Below are 20,866 nucleotides of genomic sequence, written 5' to 3'. Positions count from 1 at the left end.
CTAATTTTTTAAAGATTAGTTGGTCGATGTTATATGTTGGTAGATATTATTATGCCTTTACAAGTTTCACAGGAGTTTGTTGGTTGAAAGCACTAAAATGTAACTAAGGTCTATGGGTATTAACTCTACCTTTTTTGTTTTTTTTTAGAAAGTTTTATAGTAAGTATTTTTTTGTTAAGGATGTAAATCTTTTGATAGCTATGGGATTCAGACGTATATATATTTAACTTGTGTTTTCGGTAATGACTTTGGACGAGGTGTTTGGATGATCTGGTATTTGCGTACTAATTCTCAATGTTGTAGTGATTTTATTTTTGTAAACCGGTCACTTAAACTGCTCTGGCATTGGTGGAGACGGTTAAGTAGCTAGACTGATCAATGATAAATATATTGCTTTGAATTTTAGGTTACGACAGGATTTTTGTTTATAAAATGTTGAAAATACAAATGAGACTGGCTAATTTTGTGTCATAGGTTTGTAATGTTTGGGTTTTGGGGCGTTACAAATCTCATCCCAACTCCCATGTCCTATAGCACCCATGTTTTCTTATGCTCGGAAGACCTTGCCTCATCGACTGGGTTACCAACTTAAGTCAGTATGAGTGTAGGATATATGTCTTGTGGATGGTGGTTAAATTCGTTCAGAGTTTGCTTTTGGGCTTCATAGGGAGTGTTACGGACCAGACTGTTTTTGGGTGAATGAGATGACATATATATGTTCTGTTCAGACTTCATAGTCATAATAACTCCTAAAATAAACTTTTCTAATAACCAGTGTTTTAAAAACTGGTCTAGGCGCGCTAGGTGGTGCATGGCGGAACTGTTTTTGTATGTAATCGTTTTATAAATCGGTGGTCCGATTAGGACCTAGGCGGGTGATTAATCGGCCAGGCAGGATTGGGCGGTTTAGAGGGTCCAAAATAAAAAGAAAAAAAAGACAGACTTAAAGCCCAATTAAATTAAAAAGGCCTACTAGGGCTTACAACTAGTCTCTTGTGTGCGTGCACGTGCCCTTACCAAAAAAAAACAAAAATTATAACCACACTTTTCTAGAGAAAAATTATATTACCTTATTACCCATATTCCAAATATTAGTGACATCATTTGTATAGATTTTATTTTTAGAGTTTGTAAATTTAAATAAGGATAAAACGGTTTACCCATTTACACTATTACATGTATATAAATAATTAATTAAATAAATAAAACTCCTATCCTGTCTAAGTGCCGTCATACCAACACAATCAACGTTTCTCACATGTTGAAGGGAACTTTTCAAATGCTTCTCTCAATCTATTCTACAAAAAAGTTCACCCTGCAAAAGTTCTAGTTAAGTTGCATATTATTGGTAACTATGGCAGTCTTGTTAAAATCCCAATTGGGATAGCTCGTTAGTGCAAGTAGCCGGAGTAGTTTTTTAGCGCGACTAATATTATGATATACCTTGCAACATGTTATTTTACATAAACCATATCAAGTTTTAAATGAATGTGGTGAGAGATGAGGTGAACTCAATGAGATAGAAAAAAATATAACTACAACTTTCTTATCAAGATTATTATTTATTCTATCGAAAGAAAAGAAAAATATAATAAAATTTTATTATTTATAGAAAAAGAAAATAAAGTTTTTGTCAATACACAGAAGCAATTTGTATGGCGAATTGATTAATTACTTTGTTACCCATATATTTTAAAAATGGTTATTCGTTTTTTATCGAGCAACCAAATGAGGTAAGTGAAATTAACATTTCAAATTATATTTGTTTTTCCAAAATAAGAGAGTCCGAGAACCAAACGTTGTAGATAAACAAACGTTGTTCATAAACTCATTCTTATTACAACTCAAACAAATAAACAAACTATCTTCTCCATTCCAATTCCAGTTCCATGTCTTGTTCAACAGCAGCTTCCTTATGTTCAACAACTTCTCTTCAATCCCAAATAAATGGCTTCGGCTCAAATAATCTCAAGCTTCAAAACCTATCTCTCTCTCCACACCTTTCATCCAGGTATACTTTTTATACTGTTTTAACAAATGGGTATTTGATTCTGTTGTGTACAACGTCATTATTGTTTAAAATAGCAGGAGGAAGTATAGGATGGAAGTGAAGGCATCGTCTCGTGTTGATAACTTCTCAAAGAGTGACGTTATAGTTTCTCCTTCAATTCTCTCAGCTAATTTCGCCAAGTTGGGTGAGCAGGTTGGACTATTATTAAAGTTACATTATAGCCCTTATTCGTTGTAGCATATGAATTTAGTTTTCAAAATACTATTTTTCATTTTATATAGGTAAAAGCTGTGGAGTTGGCAGGATGTGACTGGATACATGTTGATGTTATGGATGGACGTTTTGTGCCAAACATTACAATAGGACCTCTAGTGGTTGATGCATTGCGTCCAGTGACAGATCTTCCATTGGACGTGCATTTGGTAATGTTCTATCTATACCACTTATTTCTAGATAAGAAATTTATGGATCTGATTGATATTGTTTGCTAATGGAGAAAATAAACAAATGCTTTAGATGATTGTGGAACCTGATCAGCGAGTACCAGATTTTATCAAGGCTGGAGCAGATATTGTCAGTGTTCATTGCGAGCAGGCTTCCACCATCCATTTGCACCGAACAATTAATCAAGTATGATTTGACTGTAAAACTCTTGATTATTCATTAATTCATATATTATTCTACTGGAAGCCTAGTAGCCATGTTGACTGACCAAAATACCAGACAGCACAATTGACATTCCGTGGCACCAAAGACACCATTGATGTTCATTGTGGTGCAACATAGTTTTAGGAGATATTGGTGTTGCCTTCTCACATGAAGGAAGGAATTGTTGTTGAAGTGCCTAATAGAGTAATAGATGAGTAAGGGGTCTGCAAGCTCCAATATACCAGTGCCTGACATGCTTATCCGGGGAAGAGGAGCATCAACCAGTGTACATTGCATAGTATCTCCCACCACATATGTGTGCTACTGTATGTTAACTTCTTTTTTTAGTGGAGCATTTCATAACGTTCACAACTGCACATCTCCTACATGTTACTAAATCTGATGTGGTTTAGGTGTTCTTTGTCCATGGTCCCAACCCATACATTAGGATCTTAGGGTCTCAATAAACACTTCCCAGTTTATTTCCTTTTTCTTTTTCTTTCTCAATCTGATGTATTAGTGTTACAGACAAAAATTCTTTCTCAAAACCTGTATTTGTTTCTTATGCTTCAGATAAAAGTCTGGGAGCTAAAGCTGGAGTAGTTCAACCCCCCACACCGCTAACCACCATAGAATATGTACTTGATTGTAAGGCTTATATTATTGCATTGTTAAAGCTTGCAAGATTTTTATATATGATCTTAGTTCTTCGCGTAATAACAGATTAATCCTAGTTCTCTTTTTTCACTTACTCGGCCTTACAAACATATCATATCGAATGTATGGAGAATGAAAATGGTCAATCCTTTAAAAAAGAAAATAATGAAGGAGAACAACATTTTCCTGCTCCAAGATTCACGCTTGGGAGGTATTATAGTTTTCACGTGAGAGATCGCTGATCTAGCATTCAAGGTTTCTATGTTATTGTCTAAATATTGACTCACCGATTTGTGAATTGGTTTCTAGAAAATGTTTACAGATGATATTGAGTTTAATAGGTGACAACTTCGATACGATAAATGGAAGAACAAAACTCAAATCAGTGATATGAATTGTGGCGTGGATGAATCCTATTGTGGTAATGTAGTAAAAAAATTACTAGGATCTTGTAAGATAGTAAATCAAGTAAATTATTGACTCGTTATAATGTAGATCAAAGTAAAATTTGGCATGGGTTTTTTACTCATGAGACAGCTATATGTATATGACCTTCACTGTCGGTAATCTAATTATCTATAGAAAAATTACATTTTTATTTTCACTCCGAATGTAATTATCGATGAAAACTAAGGCACACTCATTGATAGTCCTACAAGGATAAGTTTCCTCCTGAAAAGCTATATATATATATACAAAAATTCAGCCTTTAATTCAACTTTTAAGTCCACAATTTTGCCTGGATTCGTTTACAATGTGGCTAGAATGTGGCTCTATCCCTCCCCATATATATATATATATATATAGCCGGGCTCCTAAAATGACCTTAAATAAGGACCAAATCTAAAACAACCCACAACTTCACCTACAAAATGATTTAAAACCTAATCTTTTGTGCATATGATCTACTAACCATAAAGAACATCTACAAAAATTCAACTCGTTTAACCATAAAGGATATCAAACGAGTTGAATTTTTGTAGAGATGTTCTTTATGATTAGTAGATCATATGCACAAAATATTAGGTTTTAAATCATTTTGTAGGTGAAGTTGTGGGTTGTTTTAGATTTGGTCATTTTAGGAGCCGGGCTGTATAGGTATATATATTCAATCTTTCCCTAATTTTACTGAAAACTTTATAATGCTTGGGTTCTATTGATGATGAAAAAAACTGACTTTGAATTTTGTTTGCATTCGAACAGGTGTTGATTTGGTCTTGATTATGTCTGTTAACCCTGGATTTGGTGGGCAGAGCTTTATTGAAAGCCAAGTAAAGAAAATCTCCGACTTGAGAAGAATGTGCGTTGAGAAGGTAATGACATAAGCATTATACACACACACACACACACACGGTTTCTGTTCCAGGTTAATACAAAGTTAAAACAGAGGTCTTCACACTCCTGATAGTCCGGAACTTTGGGTGTACAGGGGGTGAACCCATGGATCGAAGTGGATGGTGGAGTTGGCCCTAAGAATGCATATAAGGTACACTCATTTTGCTATCTATGTATAGACTAGTATACATGTAACTATTGGTCATCTTATGTGACACAAGGATGTTGGACTGGCTGATGCAGTGATGTGATAAACAGGCACACACACACATCAGAGCACAGCAACAAGTTATGCATGGGCATGCTTGTTTGAGAAGTGCTTCCTAACTGCCCAAGGATCGAAATCCTTAAATTATTATATTACTTGCTAAGGGGAAAGGAATCATCGCTTAAAATTTGAACCTAATACTGAACTTAAATGGTTGAGAAATGCTAAGAGAAATGACATTAACCTTGTAGTCACTATCTACACCCAAGGGTTTTACCAAATCTATCCAGCCCTCTAAGGTACTCAATTAATTTCTTCCAGAAAATTTCTGAAATTCTCAGTGTCGAGTCTCACCGACTACCTGCAATGAACTAATTCTAGTCACTGATGTGGTTATAATGGTAATATTGATATCGACGAGCTGTGGAAGGAACATTCTATATTTTTAAAATTTCTTGTTAATTATTGTTATTAGTATTTTTAAAATGGTTAGTCTTATCAATATAAAATAGTCATTGTAGTATATTTCTTTTGCTCTTGTATATTTGTATAATTGTATGATCATGTGTGTTTCTTACCTCAATCTTTACTTGCAGGTCATTGAGGCTGGAGCCAATGCCTTGGTTGCAGGTTCAGCTGTCTTTGGAGCAAAAGATTATGCTGAAGGCATGACTTTATTGTTCTTTTGTAACTTTTGTTGTATCATTCATTCTTTTCTGCTATATGTATAACTTTTTATATTTTATTCTTATCGTACTTCATACTTTGCATGACATGCGTAAAATTACCCAGTTTTTTTATTTAATTAAACTCTGTTGCTTTGCAGCTATAAAGGGCATCAAAACTAGCAAGAAGCCTGTAGCAGTAGCAGTGTAAAATATGAACCACTGCAGCAGAGCAGATACCAAAGTGTTTACTGCATTCTTTGTTCAATGTATGCTTACTATCTATTATTTCATTGCATTATTTAATTTAAATGTGCGATTCATTTATCTGATACACTAATTTCCTTTTCTTATGTTTTGTATATGGTCACATCTTTTCACAATTGTATTTCATTCTTCAAAAACACCACCAGCTTAGGAATTATGAACTGTGATACCTTAAATGTAATGTTATCAATATACAATGGTTGTGGCATATGGCTTTATTGGGAGGCAACAAAGGTTAAAATAACAAAATGTTCGGAATCAACTAAGCAAATTATGTTTCTTTGCCCAAACTCTAAACCATCCGAATGGATGCTGTGCTCAGGTTTCACATGCTGGAGATGGAAAGATTTTTTACTTAGAAATCACCATAGCATAACCTTCTCCGAAATATGGGAGATTGAGAATAGGATGGATGGAGATACTTCGAACCAATTTAAGGTCTTATACCGCGAATATTTTACTTTGTCAGAGTTTAGTGAAATATAACTAATTCTTCTGAAATAGCAATGGAGAATAGTTATTGATTTTTTTTTTCATGCCGGCATAGACATTTCGCATTAGAAGTTGTCTATGCTGGCTTCAGGTGTCATATATATATAATCTCCAGTTTAGGTCTATTGTGTTCAATTAAGTTGTACAAGCACGTTGATTCCATTTGAATGATTATTTCAACAATTTGCTTGTTTTTTTTTTTGTTTTTTTTTTTTATTTTATTTTGTGTTTGCAGATGATAGGTCTATTGTGTTCAATTAAGTTGTACAAGCACGTTGATTCCATTTGAATGATTATTTCAACAATTTGCTTGTTTTTTTGTTTTGTTTTATTTTATTTTATGTTTGCAGATGATAATTGCACATAGTTTATAAAGACAGCACATAGCCAGCTCTGGAAGGATTCAGATGTACCATTACTTTTCTGGGTTTGTGGTTGGCAAAATAAAAATGAGAAAAAGGTTGGAATTCTGTGTAAGCACTACTTAACGTTATGCAAGCAATGTAGATCTTTTGTAATATGGAATCAGTTTATGACGCATATCTTTTTGACAGTTCTATATACATGAAGTCTTGAACTAAGCTATTATCATTATGTTTTCGTTGGTTACGTTACACCATCCCATCCTACTTTTTAACCACGAGTGTTGCTAACCCAGAAGATTATTGTTTGAAGGTAATGAGAGAAATTTGCTATTTTTAATTTTTAAAACCAATATTTTTGTCAAAAGTCAAATTGGAAGAAAGAGGAAATACATAGTCAATTGAATATGAAAGAGTTCAGAAAAAGCGTCAAGGTTAAAAGTAATTTTGTGATGAAAAGATGTCAATGTAGTGGGAAGAATGGGAAGAAACTTTTCGAAGCCATATTTTGGTACTACTACCATAAATTTCAATATTCTTGGCAAAGTCCTGAATTTAATCGTCTTAACCTTTGAGAATGTCCTTGCAAAGTTTCTACAGAGTTTCAGAGTTTTTTTCTTTTTTGTAATATCATCTTTTAAAGATTATGTAAGACTTAGGGGCTATTTGTTTTTTTGGGTTAAGTTATAAGAGAGTCTTATAAGACCATGTGTTATAAGAGGGTCTTATAAGATGGTCTTATAAAGTGGTTTGTTTTTTATTTTAAGTTCCTCTTATAAGTACTTGTAAAAATATAAAAAACAAATACATGACATCTTATAGATGGTTATTTGACAAATATAACCCTACTTTACATCACATTTAACTTGAATATATTAATTTGAAACAAACGTATAGTTTGATTTTCGGTTTCAAATCAATTTTGATAATTAGAATATCGATTTTATAAAACTACCTTAATTGGCGGCGGTGGTGGTAGTGGTATTAATAACACGGCGGTGGTGGTAGTGGAGGTGATGATATTGGTTTTAATAGCATGGTGATGGTGGTGGTAGTAAAAGTGGTGAATGTCTTAATAGCACGGTGGTGGTGGTGGTAGTGGTGGTAGTGGAGGTGATGGATATTGGTCTTAATAGTACGGTGGTAGTGGTGGTGGTGGTGATAGTGGTGGTTCTAATAGCACAGTGGTAGTGGTGGTGGTGGTGATAGTCTTAATAGTACGGTGATAGTGGTGGTGGAGGTAATGATGGTGGTGGTAGTGGTGGTGGTAGTGGTTGTGGTGATGGTGGTGGTGGTAGTGGTAGTGGCGGCAGTGGTAGTGGTAGTGGCGGCAGTGGTGGTGGTGATTTTAATAGTTTGGTGGTGGTGGTAGTGATAACCGGTGGTAGCTAGAGTAATAGAGTTATTTGGAAAATAAAATAATGAAAAAAGAAGAAGAGAGAAATGAGGCTAGGGGTATATGGACGGAGGTGTTTGAGTCATTTTTCAAATTATAAGACTTATAGAATTGAAGTAGATCCAATTTTAGTACTTATAGAATTGGAGCCTCTTATAAGACATTTCTAGTAGAATGCCTTTTATAAGAGGCAAAAAACAAACCAAAAAAATATCCAAAATCACTGGGCCACATCTTATAAGAGGTTATAAGACCTCAAAGTCTTATAAGAGGTAAAAACAAATGGCCCCTTACATTAGTTCCATCGACGCATAGTTGCATGTTTCATTACTTTCATCAAGAATACACATGGTATAACATTTCCGGTTTTTGTTTTCTATTTTGTTTTTGTTTTTAACTTTCTTTTACAGATCTCATTATTTAATCAGAGAGTGACTCTCCAGGACGGGAGAAAAAATAACTCTCTCAACCAATTTGTTTTTTTAATCACTCACAACGATCGGGTAGATGAAAGGTCAAGTATATCATTGTCGCGAAATTAAAAACGGCTCGGTAGATGAAAAGTCAAGTATACTCCTGACGCGATATAATAAACGGCCCGGCCAACCGAAACGACCTAGTGTATATAGTATGAACAATTATTGTTCATTGATTGTTTATACCTCAACATAAGTTATGAATAATCATTGTTCATACATATTTGGAGTATGAACAATCACTGTTCATATCTCAATATAATATATGATCAGTAAGAACACCTATTACCTATTAAAGTATGAACAATCATTGTTAATACCTATTTTGGTTGTTCATATCTTAACATAAGCTATGAACACTCATTGTTCATACCTATTTGGGGTATGAACAATCACACATATTTTCATATGAACAATCATTGTTCATATGAAAAGTTGATGTATGAAAAGTGATTGCTCATATCTACTTTGGGTATGAAGAGTGATTGTTCATACCCCAAATGTATGACCAGTACGAACACTTATTAGAGTATAAATAATCATTGTTTATGCCTCAACATGAGCTATGAACAGTCATTGTTCATATATCAATATATTGTATGAGATACGTTCACCTATTTGGGTATGAATATTGTTCATACATCAACATAAGGTATGAACACTCATTGTTCATAGCAAAACGACAGAAAATGTAAAATCGGAAAGTATTTATTTCAAATTCGAGCTATTTGTCCTTACAGGTTATTTTCACTTGAAAATTGGTTTTCAGGATTATTTTCACCCGAAAATTGTCCTTGAGAGTAATTAAAAAAAACAATAGTTCTAAGAGTAATTTTCACTCGAAAATGAGCTTTGGGACCAATTTCTTGTTATTTAATCGCAGAGTTATTATTTTGTGTATGGTTTTGTTGACTAGATATCTAATTGATGGAGTTGTTATAATCCTATTAAACTATGTGTTTAGACCCCCAAACCACTTATCAGAATCATCAGTTTGTGCCAAAAAGTCATTCAAACAGAAGCTATCTTCTATATAACAAAGAAGGGTGGTGTTGGACATCCAACACTACCCCCTAACTTTTGGATCTAGCTTATGAGGTGGTGAATTCTAAGGCTTATGAGGTGTGGACTGTTTAATAGTGTGGAACAAGAGTGTTGCATCATTCTTGAAGTCAACAAATGCGGCTGGACTTTTAGTGGACTTCAGTTGGGTTTTTTTGTTGGGCTTTTAATGGGCTTCGATTGGAGTTTTTAGTAGGGGAGGGGGTGGATGCACGCACGGGCACCGGCGCGATCTATAGTACCGGGGCGATGAGTGTAATGCAGGGCCGGGCTGCGGTATCTATGCCGTATATGGGGATGATGCGCGTCGGGGCGCCAAAGGTACGCGTATTTGTGCCGTACGGCACGGGCAAATACTAGTATCTAATAATAAAAAAGGACGGTGTAGGTACATAATAGATCTAAAGGCTTATGGGGTGTGGGCAGGATAATAATGGACAATAAGAGTAGTAGATCATTATTAAAGTCAACAAAGGCTGTTGGATTTTTTGGTGAGCGGTTGGGCTTTTTTAACCGGGCTTCAGTTGGGCTTTTCAATGTCGTACGGGCTATGTACTAGTATTCAACAAAAAACAAATTTATAATGGTATTTTCTTCAATGGGCCAAAAGTCAAATACACTCAGAGTGTGTTTGGCAACTGAGACTGGAAACTAATTAAGAATAGAATGAAGTAGGAAACCATTGGAATGGAATCTATTATAATAGAATTTGATTCCAACTTACAAAATGTGTATTTGGCAAACGTTCAGAAATCATCGGAATTCAATTCCTACTTCAATTAATGCGTTTGGTTGCCGTATAGAATTCTCTAACGGACTCAATTTTTAGTTTATTTCTCCATTTTCGGATTAAAAAAAAACCGATTCCCATAGTCTAGATTCCTTTGGATTAACAGTGGTCTGTCAAAGACTTAATAAAAGGAATTGAGTCCGTTTAGAATCCAATTCTATTGGATTCTATGTCTCCAAATAGGCCAAAAGTGAGTGGTCCACCAAGAATTCCAGTTAATTCCACTCCTCAAGTCCGATTCCTGGTAAACAAACGCACCCTCAATGTGCACCAATCCATACCCCTCATCCACTCAAACCATGGGTTGAGGATGTATTGTACAAAAGGCAAATTTTTTTGAGTGAAAATTTTCACAAAAACCCAAATCTCAATAAAAAAGATGTCAAATCAAAGGCAACAAATTGTGCTAATTGAGTCTACTCAATGTGATGCACATTGAAGAAGCACTCAATCAAAATCAAAAGAAAAATATAAAAAAAAGGGCCTCTCAGCCACTAGCTACTGGCCTACTGGGTGCCTCTTTCTCAATTAAAACCTTTGAAAACAAGAACATACATATTTCTTGATATATGCAGCGGCAGGAAACTGCCAGCCATTGGGTTAAAGAGTTTACTTTAAAGTCAAAGATATAAAATATGTTAGATTCTGCAATTGCAATTTGCAAGACCATAAAGCGTATAAAATTAAATAATGAAAGAAAGCTGACAAATTTTGGCCGAACTATATGAACTACATACTGTTATGTTGCCTGCCATCATTTTCCAAACTAGTTTTTTTTTTCAAGTGCAAGTCTTCGTTTATAATATGACTATCTACTTATCTAGTACGTCAGATACACTTGTATTAACAAATTTGGAAAACAAAAAAAGTGTGTGATCAAATGAAGACCTTAAGGAGTTATGGTGCAAAAAAGTATTGCCTTGATGATAGTCACCAGCAAGCGCGCGCAAATTAAGTGGTTGTTTGTTTTTTTAGTTTTCAGCATTCAGTGGTGCTGAATTGTTAGTTTTCAGCATTCAGCCCTTCAAAAAGTTGTTTGTTTTTTATTTGACTTCAGCGTTAAGTGCTAAAATCGGTTTTCAACGTTCTGCGGCCATCTTCTCGCTGAATGCTGAATTCAAATGTTGAACGCAATGAAATCCTATACTACCCTTTTCTCTTTCGACTTTAAGCGAAGAACTCATTCACCAAAAAAGAAAAGCGAAGAACTCAAGAATCCATATGTTTTTGTTACCTTGCATCAATTATTGATCCTCTTCATTTAACTTTAACTTCTTAAATTTTTGTCTAGTAATTTGAGATGGAGTATGAGGTTTTTTATCCAGGTTGAAAGAGATGGAGCATGGGGTGTTCGATTCAGAACGAGAGATAGTGGGTTTTTAATTTGAGACGATGGGTAATGGGTTTGTTTTGGAAATAAGACTTTGATGTCTTACTTGGCATCCTTATTCGATGCTCACTTTCATTTATGGTGGCACAACGTGACAACCATACATGTGAAAATATATTATACTTAAAATGTGTATTCTTATTTAAAACGCGAGTTTTTATATTATAATATCCTTATATACTTAAAATTCTTATGTAAGAAAAATAAAATAAAAAGTGATGACATTAATTATTGCTTCTATATATTACTATACATTTTTAACAATATTAGTTTGCACTATTTAGTCCAACTATTTATTTTCATTATTTATAAGTCAAAATTTTAAAATGTTGACAATAATATATTATTTTCAAACAAAATATAAAGATTATGTTAGTAAAAAGAAATTATAATTTTATTGGGCAAAATGGTCAAAATAACTTATATTCAGCATTCAAATTCAAAAAAAACAAACAAAGTTTTAGAGTTTAGCATTCAGTATTCAGCATTGAAATGGTAGACTTATTTAGCATTCAGCATTGAGAGGCTCGAAAAAACAAACGACCCCAAAGTCATCATAAAAGCATCAAGCAAATAGTCTCAGACCACTGAAACCATGGAACAGAATATGCTCGATTGCGCAAGAATGGGAGACTTGGATTTTTTCAAGGGAGTTGCATCGGATGTTCTCTTGAACTCCATAACTGAAGGAAGTGCTGATTCAGTTCTTGACATTGTTGCAAAGGAAAACCATTTAGGTTGTTGTGAAGAAATTTGCAAAAAATGTCCTTCACTACTATACCGTCTAAATTATAATGGAGACACTCCACTTCATCATGCTGCATGGCATGGGGATCCAAAGATGGTCAAGTTTTTCATTAGCGCCGATACTAAAATGGATTTTAAGAATGAAGAAGACATTGAAAGCCAAGGTGGAGAAATAGTTCCAAACAAAAAGTTGTTGATGATGAAAAATAGACAAGGGAATACGGCTCTGCACCACGCTGTGAAGAAGCGCCACCATGAGGCAGCAATGATAATGATTGAAGCAGATCCTGATAACAAGCTGTTGATTATGTCTAATAACAACAACCAGACAGCTTTAGACTTGGCTGTGGAAAGTAAATACTTCCGGATATTGAGAATAGTGTTTGGAAAAGTTCCTTATATGGCTAATGACCTCAAGAAGAAGGCTTTCAACCTGATTGCTACATGCGACAACCTTGCAATGGTGGAATTGTTGATTGAAGCAGATCCTGATAAGAAGCTACTGCGGATGGTTGACGATTCTAACAAGGATTCGGCGTTGCATTGGGCTGTGAGATATCAGAACATTAAGATTTTGAGCATGTTGATTAAGGCGGACCCAGATAAGATGCTGGTGAGAGTTGTCAATGAGGACAAGGACACCGCTTTGCACTTGGCAGTTAGGCTGGCCTCTGTTGGGGCAGTGAAGTTGCTGATTGAAGCAGATCCTGATCTTGAATATTGCCCTAATAATTCTGGGGAAACCCCACTTTTAATTGCTGTGAACGAAGACATGACGGCCAGTGCAACCTTTCATATGCTGTCAGGTAATGGTACTTCCGCACTTCTTGAAGTCTTTGGCTCTAATAGCAACTTAGGCACTTAGCAAGTATGATATTTCATTTGAGCTTTTAGGAAAGGTTGGAACTTAATTAGAAGTATGGACATTTCACATATAATTAAACTTGGGGTCCTCAGTAATGAACAATCGGAGTGTTGGGTTTTTTTTTGCACACAAGGATTTTGTATTAAGAATAAAGAATGTTACAACAAGATATGATCGAGTTCTACATTCATAGGAATTTATAACGAAGGGATCGGAGTACCAAGAAATCCTAATCAAATCTATAGTATGCCTTGTATGGGCGTTCTAAACGAGTGACAAAGGAAGGCCTTGTGTTGCTCCATATTGTAGAACTGGGACTCACGCGTGTGATCCTTTCTTTGCTGCCGTCAATAAGTATAGGTAATCATCCATTATTCTAGCTTCTTTAGTGATCTTTGCCTTCTTGATTTCAGCTGCCAAGGAAGTTTTCCCCATTGACTGCTAGAACCACTGCCATGGAGTCGCATTCAATCTATAATTTTGTCTAACTGTTTTCCACTGCTATTTCCGCTGCTGCTGTACATATATTAAGCAACAAAATTAGCGATAACACCAAGTCTTTGTGCATGGACTTTCAACAGATATGCATTTGAATTTCTGAACACTGCACCAGCCACCAGCCCCTCCATTTCGTGGACTCCCTGCAATTGTTCTAATTCTCTAGCTGTGCAGGTCCTGGCATGGTCTTCCCTAAACCAACATTCCAGTTGAAGTGACTCCCTTCAAGATTACCTTACTTATAAAAGATAGGTCCAACTTGTAGTCTTCGAAGAAAATATTTTATTTCTGGTCTTCCACACAGCCACCATGAGATATAATGATGCTGCCTTCCATAGTTTTTTTTAATTGAACCAAGAGACTTGCATGCCTTCATGACGGTATTAAGCTCAAAACTAACAATTGGAGCTTTTAAACTCAGTGAGGTCGACATAGTTGCAATTCAAAGAGTCGGGAATAGAGGCCTTTCCAATCTTCTATCTCAGAAGAGTCTCAATTTCTACCATATTATCTTCATTTATTAGGAAGCAATAACATTCTTGTTGGGCAGCCATATCGATCGGAGTTTGAGGGGCTGCGGTGAGTGAGGATAACCCCCCGGTACCCGTCTTAAAATGTAAGAAATACTCTACAATACACCTGGTCAATGTCCTTGAACGAAATTAATATTACCCCTATTGGTATCGAATCCCAAGCCTCACTAAATTTAACGAACTGGCTGTATGTTACAGAAATAAGAAAGCTGCTACTAAAGGCACAACCAAGTCAATGCAAAGCACGCATAGATGATCGGGGGTGGACATTACTTCACCTTGCTACACGTAAGGGGAACTTGAGGGCCATTGATGATATTATTCAGATCTCCCCAGATTGCGTACATTTGGTGGATATTGAAGGCCAGAATTTCCTTCATTTTGCTGCGAAGTATGAACTTGTTAAAGTGATGATGCACGTTTTGGGAAGTAAAGAAATACCTGATAGTGTTTTGAATGGGAAAGACAAGAAAGGAAACACCCCTTTGCATACTGCTGCATTAAACGGAACCGAAAGTGTGGTCTTATGTCTCCTTTATTATCCTAAAGTGGATAAGACGACAGTGAATGGGAAAGGGCAACATGTTTTGGATGCGGTAAGCAACTAAGCATTACACATCTCAACTCCTATAATTATTAAGGTAGTGATATTAGGATGAGCTTGTGCATACCTATACTCTAACGTTTACATTATTTAAGGAGAATGGTTATATGAACTCACCTTATACTCTTATAGCGACTCTAAAGTTACCCACTCTTAAAAGTGGACTTTTTCCAACTTAAAAATGTTTGATTTGACTATTATATAACTCTTTTGATTGTATATATATGATCTCTTCCATCATTACCCCAAGAACCACACTATTACTAAATCCATCTAACTAATCCACGTGTAGACAAAATAATTAGTGTTTAAAATGGATAGTACACCACTACACTGTACTCAGTTCTTTGTGATTGTTGTTGTAATCTACAGGGAGTCAGGGACTATACTTGCAGACTTGAATTATGTTCTGTGTATGAGAACGCCATTGATTTTCCTTAACTCTTAATGCTCTGAATCAAACACACAGCAGTATAAGTGTGGTTCTTTGCTCCGCTTTTTTTTTATAACCCAAATTCTATGAATATTACTTTGAGAATTCTAACACCTTCTTTTCCCTTTTTTTGAAGATAAATTTTGGTTATGACCATGCAAAGGCTGGCGTTTATGGTCCTAGGGGAAGAATGGGCGAGAAAGAATTGAAGGATCAAACCGATTTTGATTTAGTGGTCGGCGCACTCATAGCCACAGTCTCATTCACAGCAGGAATTACAGTACCAGGAGGATACATAAGTGATGGTGGGCCAAATCAAGGCAGAGCAGTATTATCCAATGAGATACCATTCAAAGCGTTTGTGATATCAAACACATTTGCCTTACTGCTGTCACTATATGCAGTATTTAGTCATTTTTGTGCCAGACGTCTAGACAATAAGGAGCATATTGTTAGAATAGTTGTATGAACACAAAGAAACCAAAAAGTAGAAACGAAGGAAGAAGAATAAAGAAACAAGAACGCTATGAATCGGGAATAACCAAAGGCGCGCTGATTAGGTCGTCGTCCTTAAGGAAAGATTTCGCCCCCAATGGTGCGAGAAAGCAACGATGGCGTCTTCCTCACAGATTCAATGGTTAAAGCGGCGGCGACTTTGCACTAGAAACGGACTACCCTCTAGAAACGCAATATAACTCTCTCTCGGTGGCCGAAGAAGAGAAGAAGAAAAAGGACCGGTTTTAGTTTTCTTTTCTCGAGTTGAGTTTCGATCAAGTCTATTTTCTCTATGGACTCACAAATCCTATTTATAGAGGTTAGGAGAAAGAGAGACCAACTCCTAATAGAACAAACTTTGAAACTTGTTTGCCAAGAAAAAGGCAAAACAAGTTTAAAGCTATTGGTCAAACCACTACCCACAACAAGATAAGCCCAAGCCCAGGCCCGAACCCTACCCGATGTGGTGGATAACCAATGTGGGACTATCTACTATGCACTAAAGTGGCGAGAATACCATTTGTTCATCTCCTCCACTTTGCACACACACACATTAGTATTTAGAAATACACAAGATTCCAACAATCCCCCACTATTTCAAAATACTAATAGTCCCACTATTTTGAATAGGATATTACAAAAGAAAACGGTTAACGAAATGCCGAGAGAATCGAAAAACAATGCATAAGATCTCGGTGCTTTTACGGGCTTGAACCGGTCCATAGGGTAACATGTCTTATAATACGTGAAAGTGGTGGATTAAAAAATCTTTGAACCAACATTCCTTGTAGTAAAATAGAGGACATGCACCCACATTGCTTCTTCATTATATGCCCCTCTCAAGGGTGTTGCTTTTTGGCCCTCATACTCCTATGTTATGTGAATGCTCTAGAGTACTTGCACGAATACTCATAAGAACCGACCCAGGTTCTACATTCACGTGGGTGGATATCCATCAAGTGTACATAGCGGTTAAAATACACTATCTCATAAAAATAATGGACTATGGATTCCATTAAGAGTAAAATAACTCATCCTTTTCTCATTGCTATTCAAGTTATACAAAGTATACAATAATGCTATCTAGTCATAGGGTGGGGCGTCTCAAAGAAAGACAATAGCATACCAGAAAGACGCGCGGAGGTGACTTGTTTTTCCTTTTGAACCTAATTCATGGGATCTCCAATCACATAGGTGGGGTTCGCTGTCGATTATCTCTATCTAAGGCAAAAGTCCCATCCCCTCGACGATAAACCACTTGCCTCCAAAGAAGTGGTGCGGTTAGACATGTGGCCAAACTAAGTCCAACCTAACATAATCTCTAGCAAAAAATTTGATTAAGTTATATCTCAACTTACATGTATTCTTTTCCCATTGCACATAAGATAACATGTCTTAGCTATTGCAATGAGACAAATTGTTGCAAAGCATATACACATCGAGGTCAGGTTTAGAGCCAATGGGAAGATTTGCCAAGAGGTTGCTAACCCACTCCGGCATCATCACATGCCTTTTCTAAAGGCGATTAGCTTAGATGATATCCAAGACACTCAATTTCCACCAAAGGTAAACACATAAACATTCTGGATCCGGTTTATAACATATTACCCTTCTAACAATGATGGAAATCTACTAAATATCAGTCCATAATCAATGGCTCTGCTATAGTACTTGGATAATCGACAATATACATCAAAGTTCCTTATAAGGACACAATGGGTTATCACCGGATGCCATTAATGTAGGCAATGTCATGTCTCACATACATTATCCATCAAGTACAATTGGCTACCATTGATATTGACATATTTAGTATGAGAAAACACAAGGAGATTATTTTCCATAAGATGGATATTTGCCACAAAAAGGTGTTAACACATGCTTACTATCATAATACCCATACTTTTCAATGAAAAATATTTCTACTAAGTGTTATAACAATATAATGAGACCAACATGAGTTTTAATTCCTATATTCACCACCATTCAATTCTGTAGTGCCCCGAATTCCCTATACCATCCGGCGGTCGGTTTAAGGTATGCCATTTGTGGCCAACCATATTCAAACGTCAACATCTTGACAACCTGAATATAGCGATTCTGAGAAATGAGTTTAACAACATAATAAACTATCATTTTCAATGGCGGTTTATGGCGTGTTTCAAATAGAATTTCTCCTGTCTCATACACATTCTCAATGCTAGCACTCATGATATTAAATCATCTAAACAAAGAGAGATTAACACATATGTCTTGTTTTGCTCTAAAGAAAGTACACTTTTTTTTTCAACAACGGTACTTTGACATCCATATGACACTAATATGTTGTTGAATTGCTCATGCCATTTATAGGCTTGAATCAACTCATACAAAGATTTAACTAAATTGTATACCTTCATTTCATCACCGGTACTACTTGGTATTGTAGTTCCACAACAACTACCACAACTAGAGTCTTTAGAATTCGTAGAAGAAATTCTAGTTATATGAGCAAGGTTTCAAAATAGTATAAATTTTGTCTCGATTGAAACCCTTGGCTATTATTATTAACATTGTATTTTGCAATACAACTATCACGTTTTAGTTTTCTCTTGAAGATCCAATTCAACCTATAGATCCCCCAATAAATCAAGAGTCCAAATTTTAGAGGAGTTGTATCCTTCAAAAAAGACACTTCTCATAGAGCCGGACAACTTCCTTATAGGTTAATGAATCTTCCTTAAGAAACATATAAACATCATCACCAAGTAATGGTGGAAATACTCATTGATAGTCTTCCAAATTTCTTGTGCGAAATAATGGGATTATCTTATGTAGTTCATTATGAACATTCAACCACTCTATGCCAATTTCTCGAAAAGCACAACCTCAAATAAAATTAGCATATAAGACATTCAATAATAGTGTGGTATCTACAAAATTGTTATCACTCATGACAACTGAAAACAAACATCACTATTATGAGTTTCACCAATGAATATCTACTAGATAATTCTAGGTTTCAAAAAGACTTCTTTTAGATTCATTCACAATAGCCTTGGCAAGACACCCCCCACATTTTGAAGCATTTTTGGATAGGCCCAAGACCTTTCCATACTTTGTAGTTCAGTGTCTTTCCAATTATCTTGTGAGATGAACTATGGTAAAACAGTATTATGCATATGGGTCACCACCCCCACAGTTCAATGGTTACTCAACCTAATCAAACTTACATGCAAAACACATTATACCACTACAAACACTAAAAGAAACAACAACAATAAAATGCACTCTTATGACAAGAATATACTTTACTCAAGTCTATGATTCTGGATCATATAAACATAGTCATATTATGTTCATGTTATCTATATGAAAGGAAATCCACAAAAGATTCTAATGAATCTTAAAGAATAGAAAGAATCGGATGAAAAGGATTTTTGCCCGAGATAATATCATTATCATCCTTCTTTTCATCATTCAACATTCCAACTATCATAGGGAGACAATCCACGCACTTGTACATCACCTTAGCTATTTATCCATAGTCATAAGAGGATAATGCCTAATAAGACAATCCACAAGCGTTACATCTCTTTGTCTAAAATAGTCACTGGAGGATATTGTCTAAGAAGACAATCCATAACCTTACATCTCCTTAACTAAATTAGGTTTAGGAGGATATGATTGTTTCCCATATTGTTTCCTCTCGTAGACAACGATACTCATTACTTAATAATATATGACATGGTTAAACTTCATGCCTATGTTAAATAATGCATTCATGCCAAACATGGTTAATATCATATCATAGGTTCAGAAAAAGTAAACTTTAACTGTACCCCTTACAACAAAAAGTATACGATATTTAAGCAAATCTAGCCACTGAATATGCAAAACAACTGAGGACTCCACCTCCTCTTTTTACATGAGCTCAAGTAAGATAGAATACCCTCAAGTACTACCACAACATCTAATGGCTCAACCCATTAATGTCTTCAACTAGAAAAAAATTTTGATAAACTATCATCAAGTTCAAAGCAAATCCATCCGATGATTAATATCCAAAACTAGCATGATACACAACTTTAACATATGCTTTATTGGATATAAGCTACAAATTACTTCATCTAACATGTATTTTCACAACAAGAAATTATAACCATCGCCTAACAACACGCTTCACTCAATAAAGGTAAGCAATTATGCATTGAATACATTATAATTACTATCCAAGATTTGAGTGTGGTTGATATTAACTATCTTAAGGTCTCTCTTAGACCATCTACATACATCTACATATGTACAAAGAAAATTAATATCAAACTACTTCTAGTCACACCAATTAATTCCTCGATGATAAACACGCATAATTTGTTGACTAAGGTTATTAAAAAGTTTAAGCTTAGATTTTCCTCCTAAGAAAACTAGCATGCAACTCAAGGCAAGAATATCACTATATAATCAAACCAAAAGAATTGCAAAGAGTGAAAGAATACGATACCTAACCGATTGAAAAATCGGATTACCATATTTTCCTCCTTCTAGAAAAAACAGTTCAAAAGAACTGTAATTCTGAACCAGCTCATGAAGAATTGGGTATCAAGCCTTATACCACTGGAAAGCTCTTTGAATCAGCTATCCAACACAAGAAGCGGATTGCAAAACCGAGCTCTGAGCTGAAAGTTATAGTAGTTTCCGTAACGAGTGACGCAGCTGTCAAAAAGACGAACTTTGACGTTTTTCTTGATAGAAATCTCATATTTGACTACCACAAACGTAGGAGAAAGGTCTACAACCATATAGGGTTTGATAAACCACAAAAGATCAATAAATATTCAATCTTTAATTGGTTTCCCTACCAAAAACAAAATTATTAGAAAATTTCTAAAGTCATAACCCAATAACACAAACAATAACTCAAAGTAAAAGACTTATCTTTTGATTGTCGTA

At 35.4% G+C, this 20,866-nt stretch overlaps 1 protein-coding gene and 1 pseudogene across 2 annotated transcripts; both read left to right on the top strand.

The window, feature by feature from the left end:
* Window positions 1-1,766: 1,766 nt before the first annotated feature.
* Window positions 1,767-6,864, top strand: LOC147522392 (ribulose-phosphate 3-epimerase, chloroplastic-like; annotated as a pseudogene). Its single transcript, XR_015213025.1, has 10 exons — window positions 1,767-2,011; window positions 2,086-2,203; window positions 2,293-2,433; window positions 2,528-2,654; window positions 3,233-3,307; window positions 4,520-4,629; window positions 4,746-4,802; window positions 5,456-5,525; window positions 5,686-5,793; window positions 6,634-6,864. The product of XR_015213025.1 is annotated as a ribulose-phosphate 3-epimerase, chloroplastic-like (transcript).
* Window positions 6,865-12,253: 5,389 nt separating this feature from the next.
* Window positions 12,254-15,908, top strand: LOC147522391 (protein ACCELERATED CELL DEATH 6-like). Its single transcript, XM_086567688.1, has 3 exons — window positions 12,254-13,312; window positions 14,601-14,998; window positions 15,576-15,908. The coding sequence occupies exons 1-3, from the start codon at window positions 12,355-12,357 to the stop codon at window positions 15,906-15,908; spliced, it is 1,689 nt and encodes a 562-aa protein (XP_086423814.1). The 5' UTR covers window positions 12,254-12,354.
* Window positions 15,909-20,866: the final 4,958 nt, after the last annotated feature.

The sequence above is a fragment of the Coptis chinensis genome, chromosome 1 (genome assembly GCF_015680905.1).
Source record: "Coptis chinensis isolate HL-2020 chromosome 1, ASM1568090v1, whole genome shotgun sequence".
NCBI classification, from domain to species: Eukaryota; Viridiplantae; Streptophyta; class Magnoliopsida; order Ranunculales; family Ranunculaceae; genus Coptis; species Coptis chinensis.
This window is presented reverse-complemented; position numbering and strand designations above follow the sequence as displayed.